General features: G+C 48.3%; 1 protein-coding gene across 3 annotated transcripts in view; it reads left to right on the top strand.

Annotated features, from left to right (window-relative positions):
• Prkcz (protein kinase C zeta) overlaps positions 1-20,445 on the top strand; it is a 115,936-nt gene that overhangs the window by 66,717 nt on the left and 28,774 nt on the right. For all 3 annotated transcript variants that reach the window (XM_036177543.1, XM_036177546.1, XM_036177544.1), the window contains 5 exons: positions 6,800-6,885; positions 13,609-13,740; positions 14,715-14,796; positions 16,777-16,829; positions 17,613-17,801. In XM_036177543.1, the coding sequence (XP_036033436.1) occupies positions 6,800-6,885; positions 13,609-13,740; positions 14,715-14,796; positions 16,777-16,829; positions 17,613-17,801 (542 nt within the window). The remainder of the gene's footprint in view (positions 1-6,799; positions 6,886-13,608; positions 13,741-14,714; positions 14,797-16,776; positions 16,830-17,612; positions 17,802-20,445) is intronic.

Here is a 20,445-nt window from a genome sequence, read left to right as displayed (position 1 = left end):
GTTTAGCAGCTACAGTCCTAGTGGGAACTCAGATTTCTAGAAAGGCTCAGTTGATTTGGAAGCCAAGGGTGTCATAACCCTGTCCACCCCTGAGAAACCATAGGTAGTTAACCACTGGAGAATGTTCCATAGGTCCCTGGCCAGAATCCTCAACACCAGCAAGATTATTAAGAGCAAGAACTCCGAAAAACAGCCCCAAGGAGATGGGGGACCATATATACTGTGTGAGAATCCTAGATGGAGTTTGGAGAAGGAAGAGGACAATTGGAGAAATTAAGGAAATCTGAATAGTGTGGACTTTACAAAGCATCCTTTTTGCTTCACTGATTGTGACAAAGGTAACAATCAAGAAGTGGGTGAGCATGGTGGAGCCCAGGCAAAAAGTTTCATGAAGCACTGTGCTCTCTGCAGGTTTCAAAAACCAAAAAAGTAGCTCATTGAAGGAAGTTGAGGGGGCCTGACTGGCACCAGGCTGGAAAGGCTAGAGGCTGACACCAGTCTTAGTTTTCATGGATGAGGGGAAAGTAGCTGAGAGTTCTACATCTGGACCCATTGGCAGCAGGAAGAGACACCGGGACTGGCTTGGGCTTTGAAACCCCGAAGTCCACTCCCGGTGACACACTTCCTCCGTAAGGCCACACCTACTCCATAGACCATACCTCTGAATCTGTTCAGATAGTGACATTCCCTGATGACTAAGCATTCAAATATATGAGCCTATGGGGGCCATTCTTATCCAAACCACCACAGCACAAGAATTGTCCCATTGCCTTTCTTAAAGTATACCAGGGGCTAGAGTTAAGGCCACTTGCTGCTCTTACAAAGGACTCAGTTCAATTCCCAGCACCCTCATGTTGTATCACAACTGTTGTAACTCCCTTTTCTGGCCTCCATGGGCACCAAACATGCATATATGTTCAAGCAAAACACACCCACATAAAATAATTTTTTTTTAATTTAAAGTGCAGTCAAAGTATTTGAGGTATTTATTTTTACATGAAGGACAACTGACTGTGGCTGTACCTCCTCATTCTCCTGGTCATTATTCTCAGCAGTGGCACAGGCATGGATCTGCACCCTGGGGCTCCCCTGATTTACTCGGGGTACCCACTGCCACAACTGTGAACTACTTTCCTGTGGAACTCCAAAGTATGTAGCTCCCCAAGAGGGTCCTGTGTAAGTCAGGACGCTCTAGAGATACCCAACAGGTTGTATATAGTGAAAGGAATTGATCCACAGGAGGTTAGGAAGTCTAAAGTTGTCAAGGTAGGCGTCAAGTCAGGCACAAAGCCCACATCCACCCAACGATGGTTGTGGTGGGTATTGTGTTCCTTGAAATATTGTGTGTTCCCCAAAATAAACATATCTGGGGTCAGAGAACAGACAGCCACTAGAACAAAGCCGAAAATGGTGGCTAGAAAATGGGAAGAGCAAGCCATAACAGAAGTCGGGCAGTGGTGGTGCACGCCTTTAATCCCAACACTTGGGAGGCAGAGCTAGCCGGGGATCTCTGAGTTCAAGGCCACTTTAGAAACAGCTAAGCATGGTGACCCATGCCTTTAATCCCAGAAACCCAACCTTTAATCCCAGGCAGTGGGGGCAGAAAGAGAAAGGTATATAAGGCGTGAGGACCAGAAACTAAAGGAGTAAAGCATGTAGTTAGTTAAGCATTTGGTTGGTTAAGCGTTTAAGCTTTGGGCAGTAGTTCAGCTGAGAGCCTTTGGGATGAGGACACAGAAGCTTCCAGTCTGAGGAAACAAGACCAGCTGAGGAACTGGCGAGGTGAGGTAGCTATGGCTTGTTCTGACTCTCTGATCTTCCAGCATTCACCCCAATTACTGGCCTCAGGTTTGATTTCATTAATAAGAACACTTAAGAATCATGCTACACTACAGATGGTCTTCAGTCTTTTCATTGCTTTGACTAGATGAGACCCACCCATTAAGAAGGGCCATATTCAAAGTCAGATTTAATGGTCAGCCTCATCCCTGTACACACTCATTTAGAAACATCAGAATAGTGCTTAACTCTGACAGAGTTGACACTGAACTCTAGAGGTCTACCTCTTGTCAAGTTGGCATTCATGTGCAACTCTTTAAAGCACACTCAGCCTCCAAATAAAGGCTGTAACAAGGCTGCACTCCTGCTGAGCAGGACAGACTGTGTGCACATCTACATGCCTGGACCTTTTCGTCAGAAAGTCCATGGTCATCTTGGCCATTCTAGGCAACCCCTAATAGGAGGTCATGGCCTCTCAGTGGTTCTCATGCCTTCTTTCCTCTCGTGATTTCAGCTTTTCTTTCTAAGGTGGAGGAGCCAACATTGTTAAGTCTTGTGGCTGCCTCGGAGCCTACCCACCCTGACAGAATCCTGAGCAACCTGAAGCACACTGTCCTGGCCTACAAGGTGCAGGGTGTGCTTCCAATCCTGCCTTTACAGTTGCCGTTCACAGCAAGTTTTGATCCATTTTGCATTGCTGCTCAGAGTGCCTGATATGTGGTAGTTTGCAGGAAATGGTTTATTTCAAATGTTTTAGAAGGTATGGACAGAAAGCTGTGTCATCCTATAGAGAGCCACATGGGAGACAGAGCAGCTTGCTAGCTTGTGTCTTTCCCCTTTGTATAGCTGCTAATGCCCTAGTATAGAGTGCCCCACTTACAACTAACCTCATCTGACCCTAACTGCTTCCCAAAGTGCCAGCAGCCCATGACTTTGGTGATTGAGATTCCAGCACTTGAGCTTTGGGGGATTGTAGCATGAATCTTAAAATGTCTTATAAAACAAACTCAGAGCCAGGTATTGGGGTGAACGCTGAAAGATCAGAGAAGCAGAACAAGCCACAGCTACCTCACCTTGCCAATTCTTCAGCTGATCTGTTTCTTCAAACTGGAAGCCTCTGAGTCCTTATCCGAATGGGTCTCAACTGAACTGCTGCTCAAAAGCCTAAAAGCTTAACCAGGCTCTAGTTCCTGGTCCTCAAGCCTTATATACCTTTCTGCTTTCTGCCATCACTTCCTGGGATTAAAGGTGTGAGTCACCATGACTGGCTGTTTCCAGTGTGGCCTTGAACTCACAGAGATCCAACTACCTCTGCCTCCTGAGTGCTGGGATCAATGGTGTGCACCACCACTCCCAGCAATAAATGAATGAATGAATGAATGAATGAATGAATGAATGAATGAATAAACAAACAAACAAACAAATTTTTCTTTTGTTTTTGTTTTTTGAGACAGGGTTTCTCTGTGTCCTGGATCTCGCTCTGTAGACCAGGCTGACCTCAAACTCACAGAGATCCGCCTGGCTCTGCCTCCCGAGTGCTGGGATTAAAGGAATGCACCACCACCACCCTAAATAAATAAATTTTAAAGCATTAAAAAAAATCATTGTTACTGGGAGCACTCAAGAGGCAGAGGCAGGTGGATCTCTGAGTTTGAGGCCAGTTTGGTCTACAGAGCAAGTTCCAGGACAGCCAGGGCTACAAAGAGAAACCCTATTTTAAACAAAACAAAACAAGAACAAAAAATCATTGTTTTTGTTTGGTTGAGTTTTTTTTGTTTGGTTGTTGTTTTGTTTTGTTTTTGAGAGAGAGTCAGTCTCCATTTGTAGCCCAGGCTAGCCTTGACTTCCCATTCTCTTGCCTCAGCTTCCTAAGTGCTGGGATTATGGGTATGCCCCATCCCACATGTGGCTTGAAGCATTCTTACAGGCTTGGGGAGCCACTGTGGGAGCTCTCCACAGGCTGTGATCGAGCAGTGATGGAATTTCTGCACCACAAGAGCAGACATTCCCCTTTACAGACCTGTTTTTGTGCCAACTTAAGCCTTCCCCAGAGCATGAGTGATGGCACTGATGCCCTTCTTCCTTGAAACCATGACAGATTGTGTGATACTAATTTAGCTGATCCCTCAAATGTTGAGGGAACCTTTTGTGTTGGACTTCTCTGTTTTCTCCTATGTATGTATGGGATGTGTGTACATTTGCATGTGTAGAGGCAAATGTGTATGTGGGAGTACACACACCTTCACATGTGTACCTGTGTATAGAGGCTCTGTGTCATCTAGCTCACTCTAATTTATAATAAATATGTGTATAATTTTATATATATATATATGTTTATGTACACATATACATATATATATATATATAAAACACATGATATATCATACATGAATTGCTACTTCCAGCTAGTCTAGCTAGCCAGCTTGCCCCAGGGACCCTATCTATCTCTGCCTCTCACATGCTGGGATTTCAGATGTCCACCATATCTGCTTAATGTTTCTGTGGTGGGCTCCAGGGATCGAAACTCTAATACTCATACTTCTGCAGCAAATGCTTTATCCACTAAGCTGGCCCCATCCCCAGTGTACATTCTTTTGTGGTTGTAGACACCCTTCAGCATCGATTACTTACTCCTGGTCCTGAGGGCATGTGGCTGGTCCACTTGGGCCTGCACTTGTAAGTTTCAATTTGTGCTCACCTGCTGCTCTGAGAATCTTCAGAGTCTCCCCACAGGTTCAGCGTTCCCCACATCCTCTTCTGTAAGATCTCTGTCATTCTGCTGTTCATGCTCACCCTCTTATTCTCTAAAAGACCGAATGCCTGCATGGCAGAAGGCAAAGGTCTTAGTCCATTCTGACTGCCGTAATGAGACGCCCCATGCCAAGACATACACTATAGGAGCTTGCCTTCCCGTGGTGTAGGTCTGGGGGACCAGGGTCAGGAGCCAGCATGTGGTCATCTGGTTCCAGCTCTCAGACAGCACATTTTTGAATGTCCTTATATTTTAGAGAGCTAGCGCAGCTCTCTTCTTGGGAAGGCACTAACTGGGGCGCTGCCTCACCCTCTCTTCACCTTCTCAGCCCTCTCTTCACCTTCTCAGCCCTCTCTTCACCTTCTCAGCCTCGTCTCCAAATACAGCCCTGCTACTAGTCAGGACTCCATCATGTGTGCTTGTGGATAGAGCCATCCCTCAACAGTGAAGTCCAGGCTTTCTGGGTGACAAGGCACTGCTGTCAGCCCTGGTCCCTTGTCACTTCTGTGCTCCAAACCTAGGGCCAATACAGGATTCTCTTTCCTGCCCTCAGGATGTTTGTCCTATTGAGGGCTCTCTTGTCTGCCTTGGCCCCTTCTAGGGTACGTTAGATTCCTTTCAATTCTCTGTAGTCCAGGATAGCATGGAACTGCCCTTCACTTTCCAGTTCTGTAATTGAGCTTGATGACTTTAATGGGAAATACAGGACAAAAGGACTCAGTCCACAAGTCCTTGTTTGTCCCCATATTGCCTCCTGAGTTTGCTTCTCTGTCCCCTGGTTACCTCATACTCTTCCCCTTCCCTTCAGATATGAGATGGTGTGGGAGCCGTACAGGAGCACAGTAAGGCTAGTTGTTTGAGCCAAGGACCTGGGCTTCCTTGGCTAGGTATCTCTAGAAATGTGGGTGGGCCAGGGGAGGCAGGCCATGCCCTGTAACCATAGACAAAGGTGCATGGGACTCATCAGGGGCTCACCAGAACCATGGGGCAGGCAGACGCTGGCTTAGCCCCTCCCACTAGTATATACCTTCCATCCCAGTGTGTAAAGTGGGGGGACAAAGGCCAGCACTACTTCTGTCCTGGTCTCATCTGAGGCTAGAACCCTGTGGGGGTCACCAGTCAATGCTTGGTTTCCATCAAGTGTCAGCCACTCAGGCTGTATGTACTCTGGGAGCATCAGAGCTATGAGCAGGGCCTGTGAGGGAGCTACACTTGGGTGTGGTGGGCGAGCCTTCATTCTTCCTGAGCTCCCAGAGGAACTGTGGCTTCCGGCTCCTCACTGAGTCTCCCCTTTAAAGAGAAAGAAGCATGTTTTGTAGTTACTGTGACCTGATTTCAGCAGTTTCCAGCTAAAGCTGGTAATTTGCTTGTTTTAAAAACATTCCGTTGCACTCTCCACTTTGGAATATTCTCAGTACTTTCATTAGGGCTCCTGAAAGTCACTCTTGCTACCGGATTTTATAAAAGCACAAAGCTTCCCATTGTACCTTGTGTCTCTGGAGGTTTTGTCTCTGTATGCTGGTCTTGTGGCATTTGGGGGTCGTGACTAGCATCAGTTCTGCTGGGACTTCAGTGGTGTTTCTAAAAAGGGACTATGCTAGTGTGAATAGTGCACGACACAAAGTGATGTTTGGGGTAGTTTGGGACTCAGAACAAATACACAAGAAAGTTGGACCTTCCTCTGCCCCAAGGTCTGTTGGGTGAGAAGGACCTTGGGCCTGGTGAGTCACTGAAACAGTGCTGGTGTACTGGCTGACTGTAGCCAGCTGCCAGCCTAGCCATCCACTTTTCCTCCTTGGATGGTCATATGTAAATATCATGGTCCATTTGAACCTTTTCCCTGTATGGAAAAAAAGGGCCTGGTTTTCAGAAGCTGCCCAGAGGGAAGGAGAGTGACGGAAAACAAGTTGGGAATCAGTCTGGGAACTGAGTGGTCCAGGTCAGAGGAACTGACATCCTGCTACTGTAGCCTGCCTGTTCCTGCCGGATGCCGGGTATCTCCACTGCTCTGCAAGGCCTCTCCTACCTGAGCTGCCATCCCCAGCAGCCACAGCTTTGAGAACATGAGAACCATGTGAGGAGAGGTGAAGGGGAGCCTCTACCTGGAAAAACTGTCATTTTAGTTCTGGCATCCCTCAGCCGGGACTGTAGCCACAGCTCCAGCCAACCTAGACAGGAACGGCCTGTCCCCATCTACACCTTGGGCTCAGGGGCAGGGCTCCTGTATCACAGTGCTGCTTCCTTACACAATTTTCACATCCTTTCTAGAATCCATCTACCGCCGTGGGGCCAGAAGATGGAGGAAGCTGTACCGCGCCAACGGCCACCTCTTCCAAGCCAAGCGCTTTAACAGGGTGAGTGCATCGCGCCAGTGACTCCCTTAAAGGAGTCATTTTTATTGCTTCTACGAGTAAAGAAAAGGCAAGAAGTGCCCTTGCTCCTGCTGTGCAGCGCTGGGCTTCCTTCAGCATGCCCTGAAAAAAAGTCCTGAGCCACCAGCTTAACCAGTATTGCAGGGCTGTGGAGATGTGCTAGGGGCTACTCCGAGCCTGCCTGCCGAATTCTTCTCCAGCCACTCCCCCGAATAGTAGCCACTGCACGAGAATGCGGCTGTGTCTTGGGTGTCCTTTCCTGCCCCGATTACATCGTCTTTGCTCATTGTCTCTGGCCCTGAGGACCTGCCTGCCTGCCCGTTTGAACACATGGTGCTTCGGGTGGGCTGTAAGGGTCTCCTTGGATCCCAAAAGTTCCAGATCCCTCTACTTTCTTGTCTTCGGTACTCCAGTGGCCAGTCCTTTCTGAGTGACACTTTGCCTTAGTCCCTCAGGTCTCTTCATCATAGCGCATCTTTGTTCTCCAGTGTGCAGTGCCTGGTGACTGCAGTGGCCCCCTTTCACAGTGAAGGGCAGTGCCTGTTGTCCTTTGTGGCCAACACGCACACGTTAGGGTGATGTGGGTCCTGTGAACACATGGGGTCCTACCTGCACTGCAGGACTGCTTGGGACCATTACACTCCAGTGCCGCTTCCCAGCTAACCCTGCACTCTGTCCCCGTGCTGGGAAGACACTTCAGCACTGAGTGACCGCGGGCCTAACAGTTGGGAGCTGTGGTAACTAAGCTATGGGGTCAGCCCCAGCCCGGCTATTTCTTAGACAAGAGTTCCCTTCTGTCTTGTTCCCTAACATGAATGTTGTAACATATGGATGCTGGTAGGAGGGGTGGAGAAGGAGCACAGGACAAGTCGGTATTTGTCATAGTGTGAGAGCCACATAGAGGCCACTGCCTCTTAAGGGCAGCCACTGAGACTCCCTTTATACTCACTGTCATGTCCCTCTCTGGTCTCTTCTCCAGGCATGTTAGGTAGATCAGCCCTGTCGATGGAGATACTAGCCTCTATGTTCCTGGGTAATTCTGTGAGTGTGAGCTGTACCTCTGTGGACCTGTGTACTGGGTGCCCATCATGTGTCAAGAACTTGGGACCGCCCTCACTCCTACCCCAGGAGCTGATGAGGCTTGGAGTGGTAGAGGAGCAGAGGAAAAGCTCCTGAGCAACTGCACAGGGGTATATGTATACTTGATCTTGGCCAAAAGGCTGAGAAGCAATGAACAGACTGTAGACAGCATTGGGCTCAGGAGAGACACAGGCCAATGCCTAGGAAGACAGCCAGGTACTGCCTAGAGATCCTAGAGACTCCCTGGAGGAGATGGTGTCTGGAAAGTCAGCCTAGAGAGGATGCTGGAAATCCAGGATACAGCAGGCACAGTAGAACCCAAATAATGTCAGGGTATACTGACCCAGGCTGGGGATGGTCCCAATAGACCTGTGTCTCTGCTGTCCCATTAAAATGCTCCTAGTACTCCCCAGACCTGACACATAGTAGGTACATAACGAACACTGCCTTGTTCTTTACATGACTAACAATTGAAAGGTTACTTTGGGAGACTGGGGCTTGGGGGCTGGCTGGAGGATAGTGGGGAACAAAAAAATGAATGGATTGTAAGAGCAGAATTCTGGGAGCCATGGTGGACAGTAGAGGAACCACAGACTGTCACTCACCTTGGAAGGGCCTCGTATCATCAAGACAGAGAGGTAAAAGGGTGCCAGGGTGCTCAGAGGCCAGCAGGGGCTGGAATGATGAGTCTTGTTACCCTTCTACTGCTCAGCAGGATATGTTCATGGAATTTTACAGTAAGCCAGCCGGATAGCCAGGATGGAAGTTGTCTGCTGGGAATGTGGAGAAATGGAGACATCTGGCCTTGGAGCACCCAGTGCCAGCCCCCGCATTTTTCTGTGAAACAAGCAACTGCCCATCTGTACAGCCAGGTGCCCTCTCTCCTGTGAACCTGTCATAAGCCAGAGCAGGAGTCTCAGGCAGCCCAACAGCCCACCTCCTCTCAGTGTCCTGGAGAGGAATCTGGAAGTACTATTTATTGTAACTTATACTTGTTTCCTTCATTGATGGATGACCAATGGCCAAGACAAAGCCTATACACCACCTGGCACACAGGCCAGGACTCTGGCATCACCAGGAACCTCTCCCTGTAGTATGTGTGGTCATGTGGGTGTGTGTGCACATATCCATGTGGATACACGTGCATATAGGCACAGGTTTGGGTGGAGACCAAAAGTTGGCATCAAGTGTCTTCCTTTGCCGTTCTCCACTTTAATTCTTGAGACAGGGTCTCTCAGTAAACCTGGAACTCTCAGTTCACCCAGAGCTCCTGGCCGGTGAACCCCCAGGGTCCTCCTATCTCTGCTCCCAGTGCTTAGATTATAATCATGCACCACCACACCTGCCTTTTTTGTGGGAATGCTGGGGGGTCAAACTCAGGTCCTCATGCTTATATGGCAAGCACTTTACCTACCAACTAAGCCATCTTCCTAGTCCCTTCCCATGCTCTTTATTAGCAAACTAGAAGAATGTGATGTGAGTCCTACAGGAGCTGTGACCCCCCACCCCCATGGCCCTATGTTTGCCCTCCAACCTCACTTTGGCTTTCAGAAGGAAAACGTCCCTCTATGAGACCCAAAAAGGAGGATCTAAAAGTGACACCAAGCCTTCAACCATCTGACAGGGATAGGACCTGCCTTGAGGACCTTAGCTCTAGCATTAATATATGGGAGAAGAACTCTCCTCTCCATTATGCTGAGAATGTTGGTTAAGGGATTGGAACATCCAAGCTCTCTTGCAGAGAGAGTGAGGTTAAGAAAATTATAAAAACTAGAAGTGATGTAGCCTCCAGGGAAAAGCAGGCACTGGAGAACAGTGGGATTTTTAGAATTAGCTGCATTAGACAATTCAGATTTCCTTGGTTTCTAAGCAAACTAAATATAGAAACCATGTAGGAAAATTTGTCTGCATGTATATGGGCATTCGTGTGTGTGTGTGTGTGTGTGTGTGTGTGTGTGTGATGGACAGATGCATGGGTGAGTGCACCAGAGGACAATTTCAGATACCATTTCTCAGGTGCCCATCTGCCTTTTTATTGGGATAGGGAATGGCCAGAATTCATAAGGTAGGCTAGCTAGCCACTGAACCCAGGGCTCTGCCTGCCTCTACCTCCTCAGTGCTGGGATTTTTTCCCCACGTGGGTGATGGAGATCAAGCTCTCTGTTTACAAACTCAGCCATCTCCCCAGTCCTAGAAAAAAAAAGTGACTAACAAATAAAACCTAAAGGAATAAAAGATCAAAAGAACACAAATGGTTGCCATTTTGGAGTTCCTGCAAGTCACCCCCACCTTTTTTTCCTTCTTTCTTTGAGATACTTATTTTTAGTTTTATGTGTGTGGGTGTTTTGCCTTCATGTATGCATATGCATCCTGTGCTTGTAGTGCCCACAGAAGCCAGAAGGGGGAGTCAGATCCTCCAGAACTGGATTCTAGAGGGTTGTATCTGCATCTTCTACAAGAACCACCAGTGCTCTTAACACCGAGCCATCGCCCCAGCCTCTGCAAATCAGCTTTTGATAAATGCCACGACAGCAGAGTTGTGAGTGTCTAACAAGTGTAATTGCTTGTAAATGCAGACAGCTTGACCCTTACAGATACGTTTTAAATGCAGACATTTTTCTCAGACAGTGTCAAGGGCATTGAATATAATCATTGCTTAGGGTTAACTGTGTGAGTTACAATGAGGTCGGGGTAGCCCCAGGGTGGGGTGCAGTCATGGACTCTATCGTCTAGAATGTATTCTGCCCTACTTCTGTCCAAAAGAATCTGCCTCCAGCAGTCCGCCCCATGCTGTTCTTTCACAGAGGGGCAACCCACACTCAGGGCATGAACCACAGCAGTTGATGGTGTCTTCCTTGTGGTGGCCACATTACCCAGTGCTGGTACACATGGGTCCTTGGGCTACAGGGCAGGCTGGGTAGATGATACTTTGTCTTCTGTTGTGAGTAAATAGAAGCAGTAGAGCATGCTCCCCAGGATCTCAAGAAAAGAAGCTTCTTGGAGTGGGCAGGTTTAGGAGATGCCACCTGGTAGGTCCATCAAGGATTTCTTCTAAGATCTTTTGTCTGAAGCAACTCAATTAGTTAACAGACATTTCCTACAAAAGACCAGAATTTGTATTTTCAGTTTTTAAGGACACGGCCTATATTGCAGCATTTGGTGCTACCATTGTGACTCAAAAGCCACAGATAGTATGAGTGCCAGCAGGTACAGCAATGTGCCAGTAAAAAAGGCACATATATTTCATATACCAAAAAAAGGGGAAGTGATGGTCATGAGCTAGGTTGACCTGCTGTGGTTTGAACACCCTTTCACAGGGAACTTGGAATTGGTATCTACTCCAGTAATTGAGGCCCTGAGAGAAATGGGTTTGAGTCTTCCAGTGAGCCCCAGCCTTCCCAGGTAGAGCAAGTCAGGGAACAGGAATACTCTTTCGAAGAACTTGGAACCTCACACTGGACCTCATATACATACATATACCCTCTAAGGGTCCAGCCCAGCAGTGTCCCCAGGCAGCTGGCAGAAGCAAGTACTGTCCCTCTTGAAGGCACTTGAAAGAATTCCTACAGATAGTAAATTGGACATCTGGACTCACAATCAGCAACTGAAAAAACATAGTAGGAAATTCGTCATCCTGGTCAGGAGCCAGCAGAAACTGAGGAGGAAGGCTTGGCCTGCCTGAATGCAAAAACAAATGTTTGATATATTTGAAAAATTAAAATACGTGATTGAAAAACAAGAACAAGAAACAAACTGGCAGCATGTGAGACAGACTTTAAAATGTTTTTATCCCATTAATCTATTTCCTGTGAGTTCCTGAGAATAAGAAGCCTGGAACTTTGGTTTTGCTTTATTGTTTTAATGGCATGTTTTCTGAAATGCTGATGATTCAAGTATAGACTTTTTTAAATAAAGAGCCTCTAGCCAGGTGTGGCAGTATATGTGTACCTTTAATGCCAGCACTCTAGAGACAGAGACTGTGGCTCTCTCTGATTTCCAGGCCAGTCTGGTCAACATAGCAGGTTTCCAGCCAGCAAGGAGACATAGAGATAGCATGTCTCAGAAAAAAAAAATGAGAATAAAATAAAATAAGGAAAAGGCCATTGGTACAGTTTTGGTAGCTCCCCTAGGAAACATGTGTGTGAGGTCTTAGTCTAGCCCATGTTGTCAACTTCGTGCTGCCCTTGGTCAGCAGCTGCCCTGTCCTAGCCCTGGTAAGAGTAGCTCTTGTTGTCCAAATATGGTGATGCAGATCTATAATCACAGAACTGGGGAGGCTGAGGCCAGCCTGGGTTACGTGTCAAGACCTTTTCTCAGAAAGATAAGAGCTAGGAATCTATCTCAGTCACTGGAATGTTTGTCTAGCATGCACAAGGCCCTGAATTCCACCCCAGCACCACATGACAGACCAGGCATTGTTGTGCATGCCTGTGATCCCAGCACTCAAGAAATGGAGGCAGGAAAATCAGAAGTTTAAGGTTGGGCTAGAAAGATGGCTCAGTGGCCATGAGGGCTTGCTGCACAACCATGAGCCTGAGTCTGGATCCTAACACCTGAATAACAAGCCAGGCAGGCATGGTCATGCATGCTTGTAACCCCAGCACTGAGTGAGACAGAGATAGAAGGGTCACTGGGATTTGCCCAAATGAGCTCCAGGTTCAGGGAGAAACCTTGCCTCAAAGGAAGAAGCGGGGGGGGGGGGGGGGGGGGGGGGGTGTCAAAGTCATTCTTCTTTTTTTTTTTTTTTTTTTTTTTTTTTTTTTTTGGTTTTTTGAGACAGGGTTTCTGTGAAACAGTTCTGGCTATCCTAAGACTCACTCTGTAGACCAGGCTGGCCTCAAACTCACTGAGATCCACCTGCCTCTGCCTCCCGAGTGCTGGAATTAAAGGTATGCTCCACCACCGCCCGGCATTAAAGTCATTCTTGATAACATAGCAAGTTTGTGGCCAGCCTGGGCTATATGAGACCTTGTCTCAAAAAGATTGAAAGAAACCCAAAACACATAAGGAAGCTATTAATTCTGAGACAACAGAGCGCCCACATTTCTGTTTATAGATGTAGATGCCACAGAGCTGCAGGTATGCCATTTGCCAGAGTGTGACTAGATTCTGAACATAGTTCTTCTCACATAGACTTTATAAAATTACAAAAGTCATGGACATACCACCAGTGGGGCTGACAGTTATTACTTTCAGATTCATTAGAATCATGAATAATAAAGGACTGTTTAAAATTCTGGACAATAAAACCCTCACATAATTGCCATGTAGCCATTCACGGTTTTTCCAAGTCAGAATGTCAGCAGTCACCTTTGGGATGACGACAGTCAATTTGAAAGAGAGTCATCAGGAGCTTCCTCTTGACCTGGACTGCTGGACTCTTAACAGAACCACCTTGGCAGACACCACAGCCTGGTCTTACAACCTCTGGCCTTCATGTTAGCCCAAGAAGGGAACTATTGAGCTGGAATGGGCCTGCATTCAGAAAGGAGGTGTCAGACCCCTCTCATGTGGTATCTTCTGGCAAAGGTGTTGTCTGCCTGAGTTTTCAGCCAGACTCTCTAAATGTGGCCTGGGCTTCTAGGAGGGCCAGCTGGGCCTGATAACTGCCATTCCCATCCACAGAGAGCGTACTGTGGCCAGTGCAGCGAAAGGATATGGGGTCTCGCGAGGCAGGGCTACAGGTGCATCAACTGCAAGCTGCTGGTCCATAAACGCTGCCACGTCCTCGTCCCGCTGACCTGCAGGAGGCATATGGTGAGTCAGGGTGTGGGGAGGGGTGGCTGGCCTCTGGGCCCCTGGCCAAGTTGACCTTGGCGATCCTTGGTCCTTTTCTTTCCATGGAGCTGTGACACTACATCCCACCTGCAGACAGGAGGAGGCCTCTGTTCTGCAGTGATGACTATGGGCAGAGTCTGGAACAGGACCTCTCATCCTGAGCTGTGGGACTGGAAGGGTCCAGTCCCCCTAGCTTGTTGTTAACTGAGTTTTCTATCACTTGTACTTTAAGCCAGTCTGCCTGTGCCACCTAGCCTAGGTGTAGAATACTTTCTGGCCCCACCCAATGTTTGCCAGGCCCAAGGCCTCCGCCCCCAGGAAGGCTGTTGGCTCATCTGCATCTTGCCAGAATGAAGAAGAAAGATTCCCCTAAAGTGGTATATCCATATTCCATATATCGAAGAACAGGATCCAGACTAGAGCATGAGTTACCCATAAGACCACTCTCCCTAGAGAGCCTTTCTGCTGTGTCTACTCTAAACCTGAAGGCACATAGGACCTTATATCCTTAAGATAATGAAATGAGCCCAGAAATGTGACCTGTCAGAGCTCAGTGAGGCCAGCGCTTGGACCCTCGGGGCCATCACTGTAAGCTGTCTCTATTATAACTTCAGCTACGTGGGGCCCCAGAGCCCTTAGACTGATAATTGGGAGCCTGGCTATCAGCTAGATGTCCACAGTGTGGCAAGGGGGTATTTCCAAGCATGCTTAAAGCATCCCTTCTATGAAACATCTGCTGGGAAGGCAATAACCTAAGATCCTGACTGAGCGACTACCTCAGCCTGTAGACTCATAGGTAACAGTCATCATCTATTCTGTGCTCTCCCCATCACCACACACACACACACACACACACACACACACACACACACACACGTGCAGTTTGTAGTCGTGACATCACAGCTGGGTTTTAACTCCTTCTCCATCACTCCAACACCATCATTTTCTTGCAGGATTCTGTCATGCCTTCCCAAGAGCCTCCAGTAGATGACAAGAATGATGGTGTAGACCTTCCTTCAGAGGAAACTGATGGAAGTAGGTCCCCCTTTCTTCAGTTGGGCGGGCCCCCCTCTTCTGAGCCCTGGAGTGCCTTCCTCTCCATCTTCCTGGCCTTTCCTCCTGACTCCTTCCTACCTGCTCTCCAAGAGTCAATGTGGGTGAGCTGGGCTGGGGACAGTGTTATGCACAGCCACCCCTCTGTCCCCGTGGAAATGGGTGGGGCTGCTGGCCTTCCCTGGTAGCTGCCAGGCAGTAATCTCATCACTGGGAACCTGGGCCTGAGATCCTCTTCCTCTGTGCTGATTTCAGTTGTTCTATACAACACTTGATGTGTGACCCCCCCCCCCCAGGCCAGGTACCTCCCACACACTGGACACTACACAGAGCTGACCTCCATGGAGGTGGCTCCATACGACCTGTAGCTGTTGCACAGGTGTTGTATTTGGGGACAGTACAAAGGAGGAAAGACTTCTTTTTAAGGTGAAAAAAAAATTCAGAGTCAGGTTCAGTAACACATGCGTTTAAATTCTAGCACTTGGGAGGCAGAGGCAAGTGGGTTTCTTCATGAGTTTGAGGCTAGCTTGGTCTGCATGGCAAGTTCCAGGCTAGCCAGGACTGCATAGTGAGACCCTGTCTCAAAAAAAAAAAAAAAAGTGAGATTGTTCCTTCAGATTCTCTTCCTACCCACCCACCCATCTGTCCATCACACACACACACAAACACACACACTCACTCACTCACTCATCCATCATCCATCCATCCATTTATCTATCATTCAGTTATTCATCCATGTAGCCATTTATCATCCATCTATTTATCATCTCCCCTCTCACATATCCATCATCTGCCTACCTATCTATCCATCATCTGCTTTTCCAACATCTACCCTCCCATCCCTTCTGCCATGAACTTACTTATGTCCATTCATACTCTCCTAAGAGAAACTGGAAGATGATATACCAAAACCTTGTGCCTCCACATGGTCTCAGACTTTCAGTGGTTTTATTTAAGATTTTTCACATTATGGTAGTATGAAAGAAAGTCTACCTACACAATCGCATCTTGGTATTTTCAACTTAGGTATATGTTCAGTCGTTATTTGATAGCATACTAAGTGTATTTTCTTCTCTTCCTCCTCTTTCTCCTTTGACTGTATGTGCACATGTGCATGCACACAAGAGTGTGTGTGTATCTATGCTGTTGCTGGGGATCCTCCTGTCTCCAGTCCCCCAGCACTGGTGTTACAAGCATGTTCCACCACACCTGTCTTTTATGGTATGCTAGGGATCCAAACTCAGGGTCTTCACAATTGTGCAGCAAGCATTTTTACCTGTTGAGCTATCTTCTCACCCCATGGTTTTGATTTTGGGGGCAGGGTTTTATGTAGCCCAACTTGCCCTCAAATTCAATATATAGACAAGAATGACTGTCAATGTCTGATTCTCCTGCCTCTGTCTCCCAAGTGGAATGCTAGGATTACAGGAATATGCCATCCTGCCCACTTGCTTTCTGTGGCACTGGTGATTAGACCCAGGGCTTTGTGCATACTAGATAAGCACTTTACCAACTGAGCCACATCTCCAGCCCTCTTTTTTGTTTGAGACAAGGTCTCACTTTGTAGCCCTAATTGGCCTTGAACTGTACAAGCCTCCTGCCTTTACTTCCCAAGTACTAGGAGTATGGGCATGCACCACAATCCCAGCCCTATATGAACTAACTGTGCACACTGCATTTTCAGCATATAATACTTGTAGTCTGATGGGTTTATAGGTTGTGACCTTGTCGTAGTAAAGGAGTTTGTAGCTTCTCCCAGTGTTCCACCCTCATGTCCACACAGCAGGTTTGGGTCAGCCTGTCACTCTTTAAACTAGGATCTGGTGGGCTGCTTCCTGGATCGGCCCCTGAGCACTGCCATCCTGTCTGAGGCCCCTAGCACCCTGCAATGGGATGAGGATCTACTGTGCTCCTGTGACATTTATAAAAACCCTTCCGTCCTTCCTTCCTTCTCTTTACTAGTTGCTTATATTTCTTCATCTCGGAAACATGACAACATCAAAGATGATTCTGAGGTAAGTGAATAAAATTAATGTTGTTGGAGGCTTTTCAGAAAGCCTGTCTGCTTCTGGGACAGTTATTTGGGTTTCAGTACAGCCCAGGTGTATTAGGAAATTGTTGTGCTAGGCTCAGATGAAACCAATGGCCTGACTGCAGCTGTGACCTAGCCGCACTTTATCTGCTCCTAAGCCTCGCCTCTTAGTGCTTCCTTCGTCCTTCCTGGTCTGGCAAGCCCTCAGCTGTTCTGTTCCCTCAGGCCTTTTCCCAGAATCTGGCCCACAGGCTCCATCTGGCTCCATCCAGCCCCATACCTGCAGCCAGCTCTGGTGGTAAATCTGTTTGGGGAAACAGAAGAACATGCTGTGCTCACAGCCTTTGCTGATCACCTTACAGAGCAGGCCCCACTCTCTCTACCCCCACTTTCACTGAACAACGTTGGACCATGCTTCTCCCTACCCTGAAGGAGCAGATTCCCCCCTTGCCCCCAACCTCACAGAGCTTGCCCTGCTTTCCTTACCCTCATGGAGCAGGTCCCTAGACTTCCCACTCTCATAGAACATGCCCAAGTTTGCAGCCTAGCCTAGTGAACAGCCTCAATGCCTGCCCCCCAGACCCTCATGCAGGCACTGATGTATTTCTGGCTCTTTCCTTGAGAAGCCCACAGTCTTTCTAACCAGAGTTAGATGGGGCTGGGTGCTAGAACATGAGACGTGGCCTTGTTGCCTTCCATATGAGGGTGAACGATTTTTGGATCCTGGCAAATGGTGCCCCCTTCCCTTCTCTGAACCTCTCCCTAGGACCTTAAGCCTGTCATTGATGGGGTAGACGGTATCAAAATCTCTCAGGGGCTGGGGCTGCAGGACTTCGACCTCATCAGAGTCATTGGGCGTGGGAGCTATGCCAAGGTCCTCCTGGTGCGGCTGAAGAAGAACGATCAGATTTATGCCATGAAGGTGGTAAAGAAGGAACTTGTCCACGATGACGAGGTAAGTGTGTGTCCTACCAAAGTGCCTTGTGGGATTCAGGATGTGCACATCTGTTCACTGATATGGATGTGCAGGAAGACATCACCAAAGGGAGTGGGAAACTGGGCTTTAGTAAATTGAATGCTACACTTAGTCATGGCTTCTCACTTTCAAAGTTTGCAGCAGCAAAATTAGAACCTTTGAGTTTAATGATGGTACCCCACTGTTCATCTCTTCATTTTTTGTACGATATGGGACTTTTTGCACTGTTGTGAACAGTGACAGTAAACTTCCACATGCAGGAGTTTGTTTAGTCCACTTTCCATTCTTTTCCATGTATTTCTTTCATTCTTTTCTTTTTAAAGATTTATTTTATTTATTATGTATACAGGAGAGGGCGCCAGATCACATCACAGATGGTTGTGAGCTACCATGTGGTTGCTGGGAATTGAACTCAGGACCTCTGGAAGAACAGTCGGTGCTCTTAACCTCTGAGCCATCTCTTCATCCTGTCCAAGAACTCATTCTGTAGATCAGGCTGGCCTAGAACTCACAGATACTCACCTGCCTCCACCTCCTGAGTGCTGGAATTAAATGCATGCGCCACCACCACCCAGCTCTTTTCTGTGTATTTCTAGGAGTAGTCATGTGGTAATTCTGGATGTAGTTTCTAGAGAAATTCCCAAACTGTCTAACGTGGTTGCACCATTAGATAAAATGGTGATCCTGCCAATGGGCACAGGGCTCTATCTTCACCAACACTTATTTTCTGGCTTTTTTGTTTCCCTCCAGTACGTATGTGAGTACCCACTGTCTGCCTTTCCCCCCACTGTGTGCCTTTCCCCCCACTGTCTGCCTTCCCCCCCAGTACGTATGTGAGTACCCACTGTGTGCCTTTCTCTCCCAGTACGTATGTGAGTACCCACTGTGTGCCTTTCTCTCCCAGTACGTATGTGAGTACCCACTGTGTGCCTTTCTCTCCCAGTACGTATGTGAGTACCCACTGTGTGCCTTTCTCTCCCAGTAGGTATGTGAGAACCCACTGTGTGCCTTTCCCCCCCAGTACGTATGTGAGAACCCACTGTGTGCCTTTCCCCCCCCAGTACGTATGTGAGTACCCACTGTGTGCCTTTCTCTCCCAGTATGTATGTGAGTACCCACTGTGTGCCTTTCCCCCCAGTACGTATGTGAGTACCCACTGTGTGCCTTTCCCCCCCAATACGTATGTGAGTACCCACTGTGTGCCTTTCTCTCCCAATACGTATGTGAGAACCCACTGTGTGCCTTTCCCCCCCCCAGTACGTATGTGAGAACCCACTGTGTGCCTTTCCCCCCCAGTACGTATGTGAGTACCCACTGTGTGCCTTTCCCCCCCCCAGTACATATGTGAGTACCCACTGTGTGCCTTGACTTGCAGCTTCTCTGATGATGGATGAGGCTGACACGTTTTCACACACTTGTTGCTTCAGGTCTGTTTGCTGTTTTGCTGTTATACTGAGTGCCCACTCTGTCTCTCCAGAGCAGAGGAAAGCCAGTGTGTAGATAACAGTGACGCTGCCCTTTAGCTGCTGCCAACACGAAGCATTGTCATGTTTGTCAGGTCATAGAAAGGATCTCCACCCCCACCCCAGCCATCAGGACTTGGGGCTGAGGTTGGTTTGGGACCTTCACATGTAGGGTGCATTTGTGCAATGCACAGCTTGTCAAGCTGGCCCTGTGTCCCTGGATGCTGAGTGAGTGACCGGGCGAACCCATGACTCAAGCCTGTCCTCACCACCAGGAGTCACCTCTCCTCACAGTCTTGTGGCACCCTTCTGAGCTGAAACTGGTTCTCTTTCTCTGAGTCACCTTTGCCTCAGGGCTCCATCACAGCCACTGCTTCCCAAGCATCTGCCTCCTACATTTCCCCTGAATTGCTTTGTCTAGGTTGTGGCTCTGAACAAAGCCTGAGGAGGTGCCCCCGCTGGCTCCTGCTGTCCTTGAGCCTGGTTGCTGCTTACTTGGAGCTGAGGCTCCTGGGACACACAAGCCCCTCACCCTTCTCTCCAATGGAGCTCACCAGCTTTGTCCCTCCAGGCCCCAGGCATTGTTAGTTTGCCAGTGGCTGGTTTCAAGTAAAATCGTTCCTCCTAATGGCATAGGTTCTCCAGGTGACCTTCCGATTTGATCCCTGCTGAGTTGCCCTCAAGCGCCCCACATGCTGCAGTGTCAGCCCTGCATAGTGCCAGGTGTTCCTATAAATCAGAACCTGTAGTGATGCTGCTGGTGCAGGGTGGCCCAGGCTTGGGAGAAGCAGAACACAGCCAACCCACTGGGTTTCCATCCAAGAACCTGGGTACCCTGGCCGCTGCTTGAAGTGTGAGCTGCCTGAGTGTGACAGTCAGGTCAGGTAGCCATTGGGTAAGCAGATCTGGAGTCTGGATGAAGTGGAGCTAGGTGTCCTCTGCATGGAGAAGGGCTGAGACTGTTCTACCTGGTGGAGCTCCTGAGGATCAGAAGTAGCAGAGAGCACACCAGGGGGAGTGATGGCTGTCTCCAGCTCACTAAGTGGGTGCCAACTAAGAATTTGATCATTTGCTTTTCCAAAAACCTTCCAGACAGTACTATTTGAACATGTCTCTGTCCTTCTCACTTTTCTACACATCAAGATGGGGGTTGGGAGCCT

Source organism: Onychomys torridus, chromosome 2 (assembly GCF_903995425.1).
Source record: "Onychomys torridus chromosome 2, mOncTor1.1, whole genome shotgun sequence".
NCBI classification, from domain to species: domain Eukaryota; kingdom Metazoa; phylum Chordata; class Mammalia; order Rodentia; family Cricetidae; genus Onychomys; species Onychomys torridus.
This window is presented reverse-complemented; position numbering and strand designations above follow the sequence as displayed.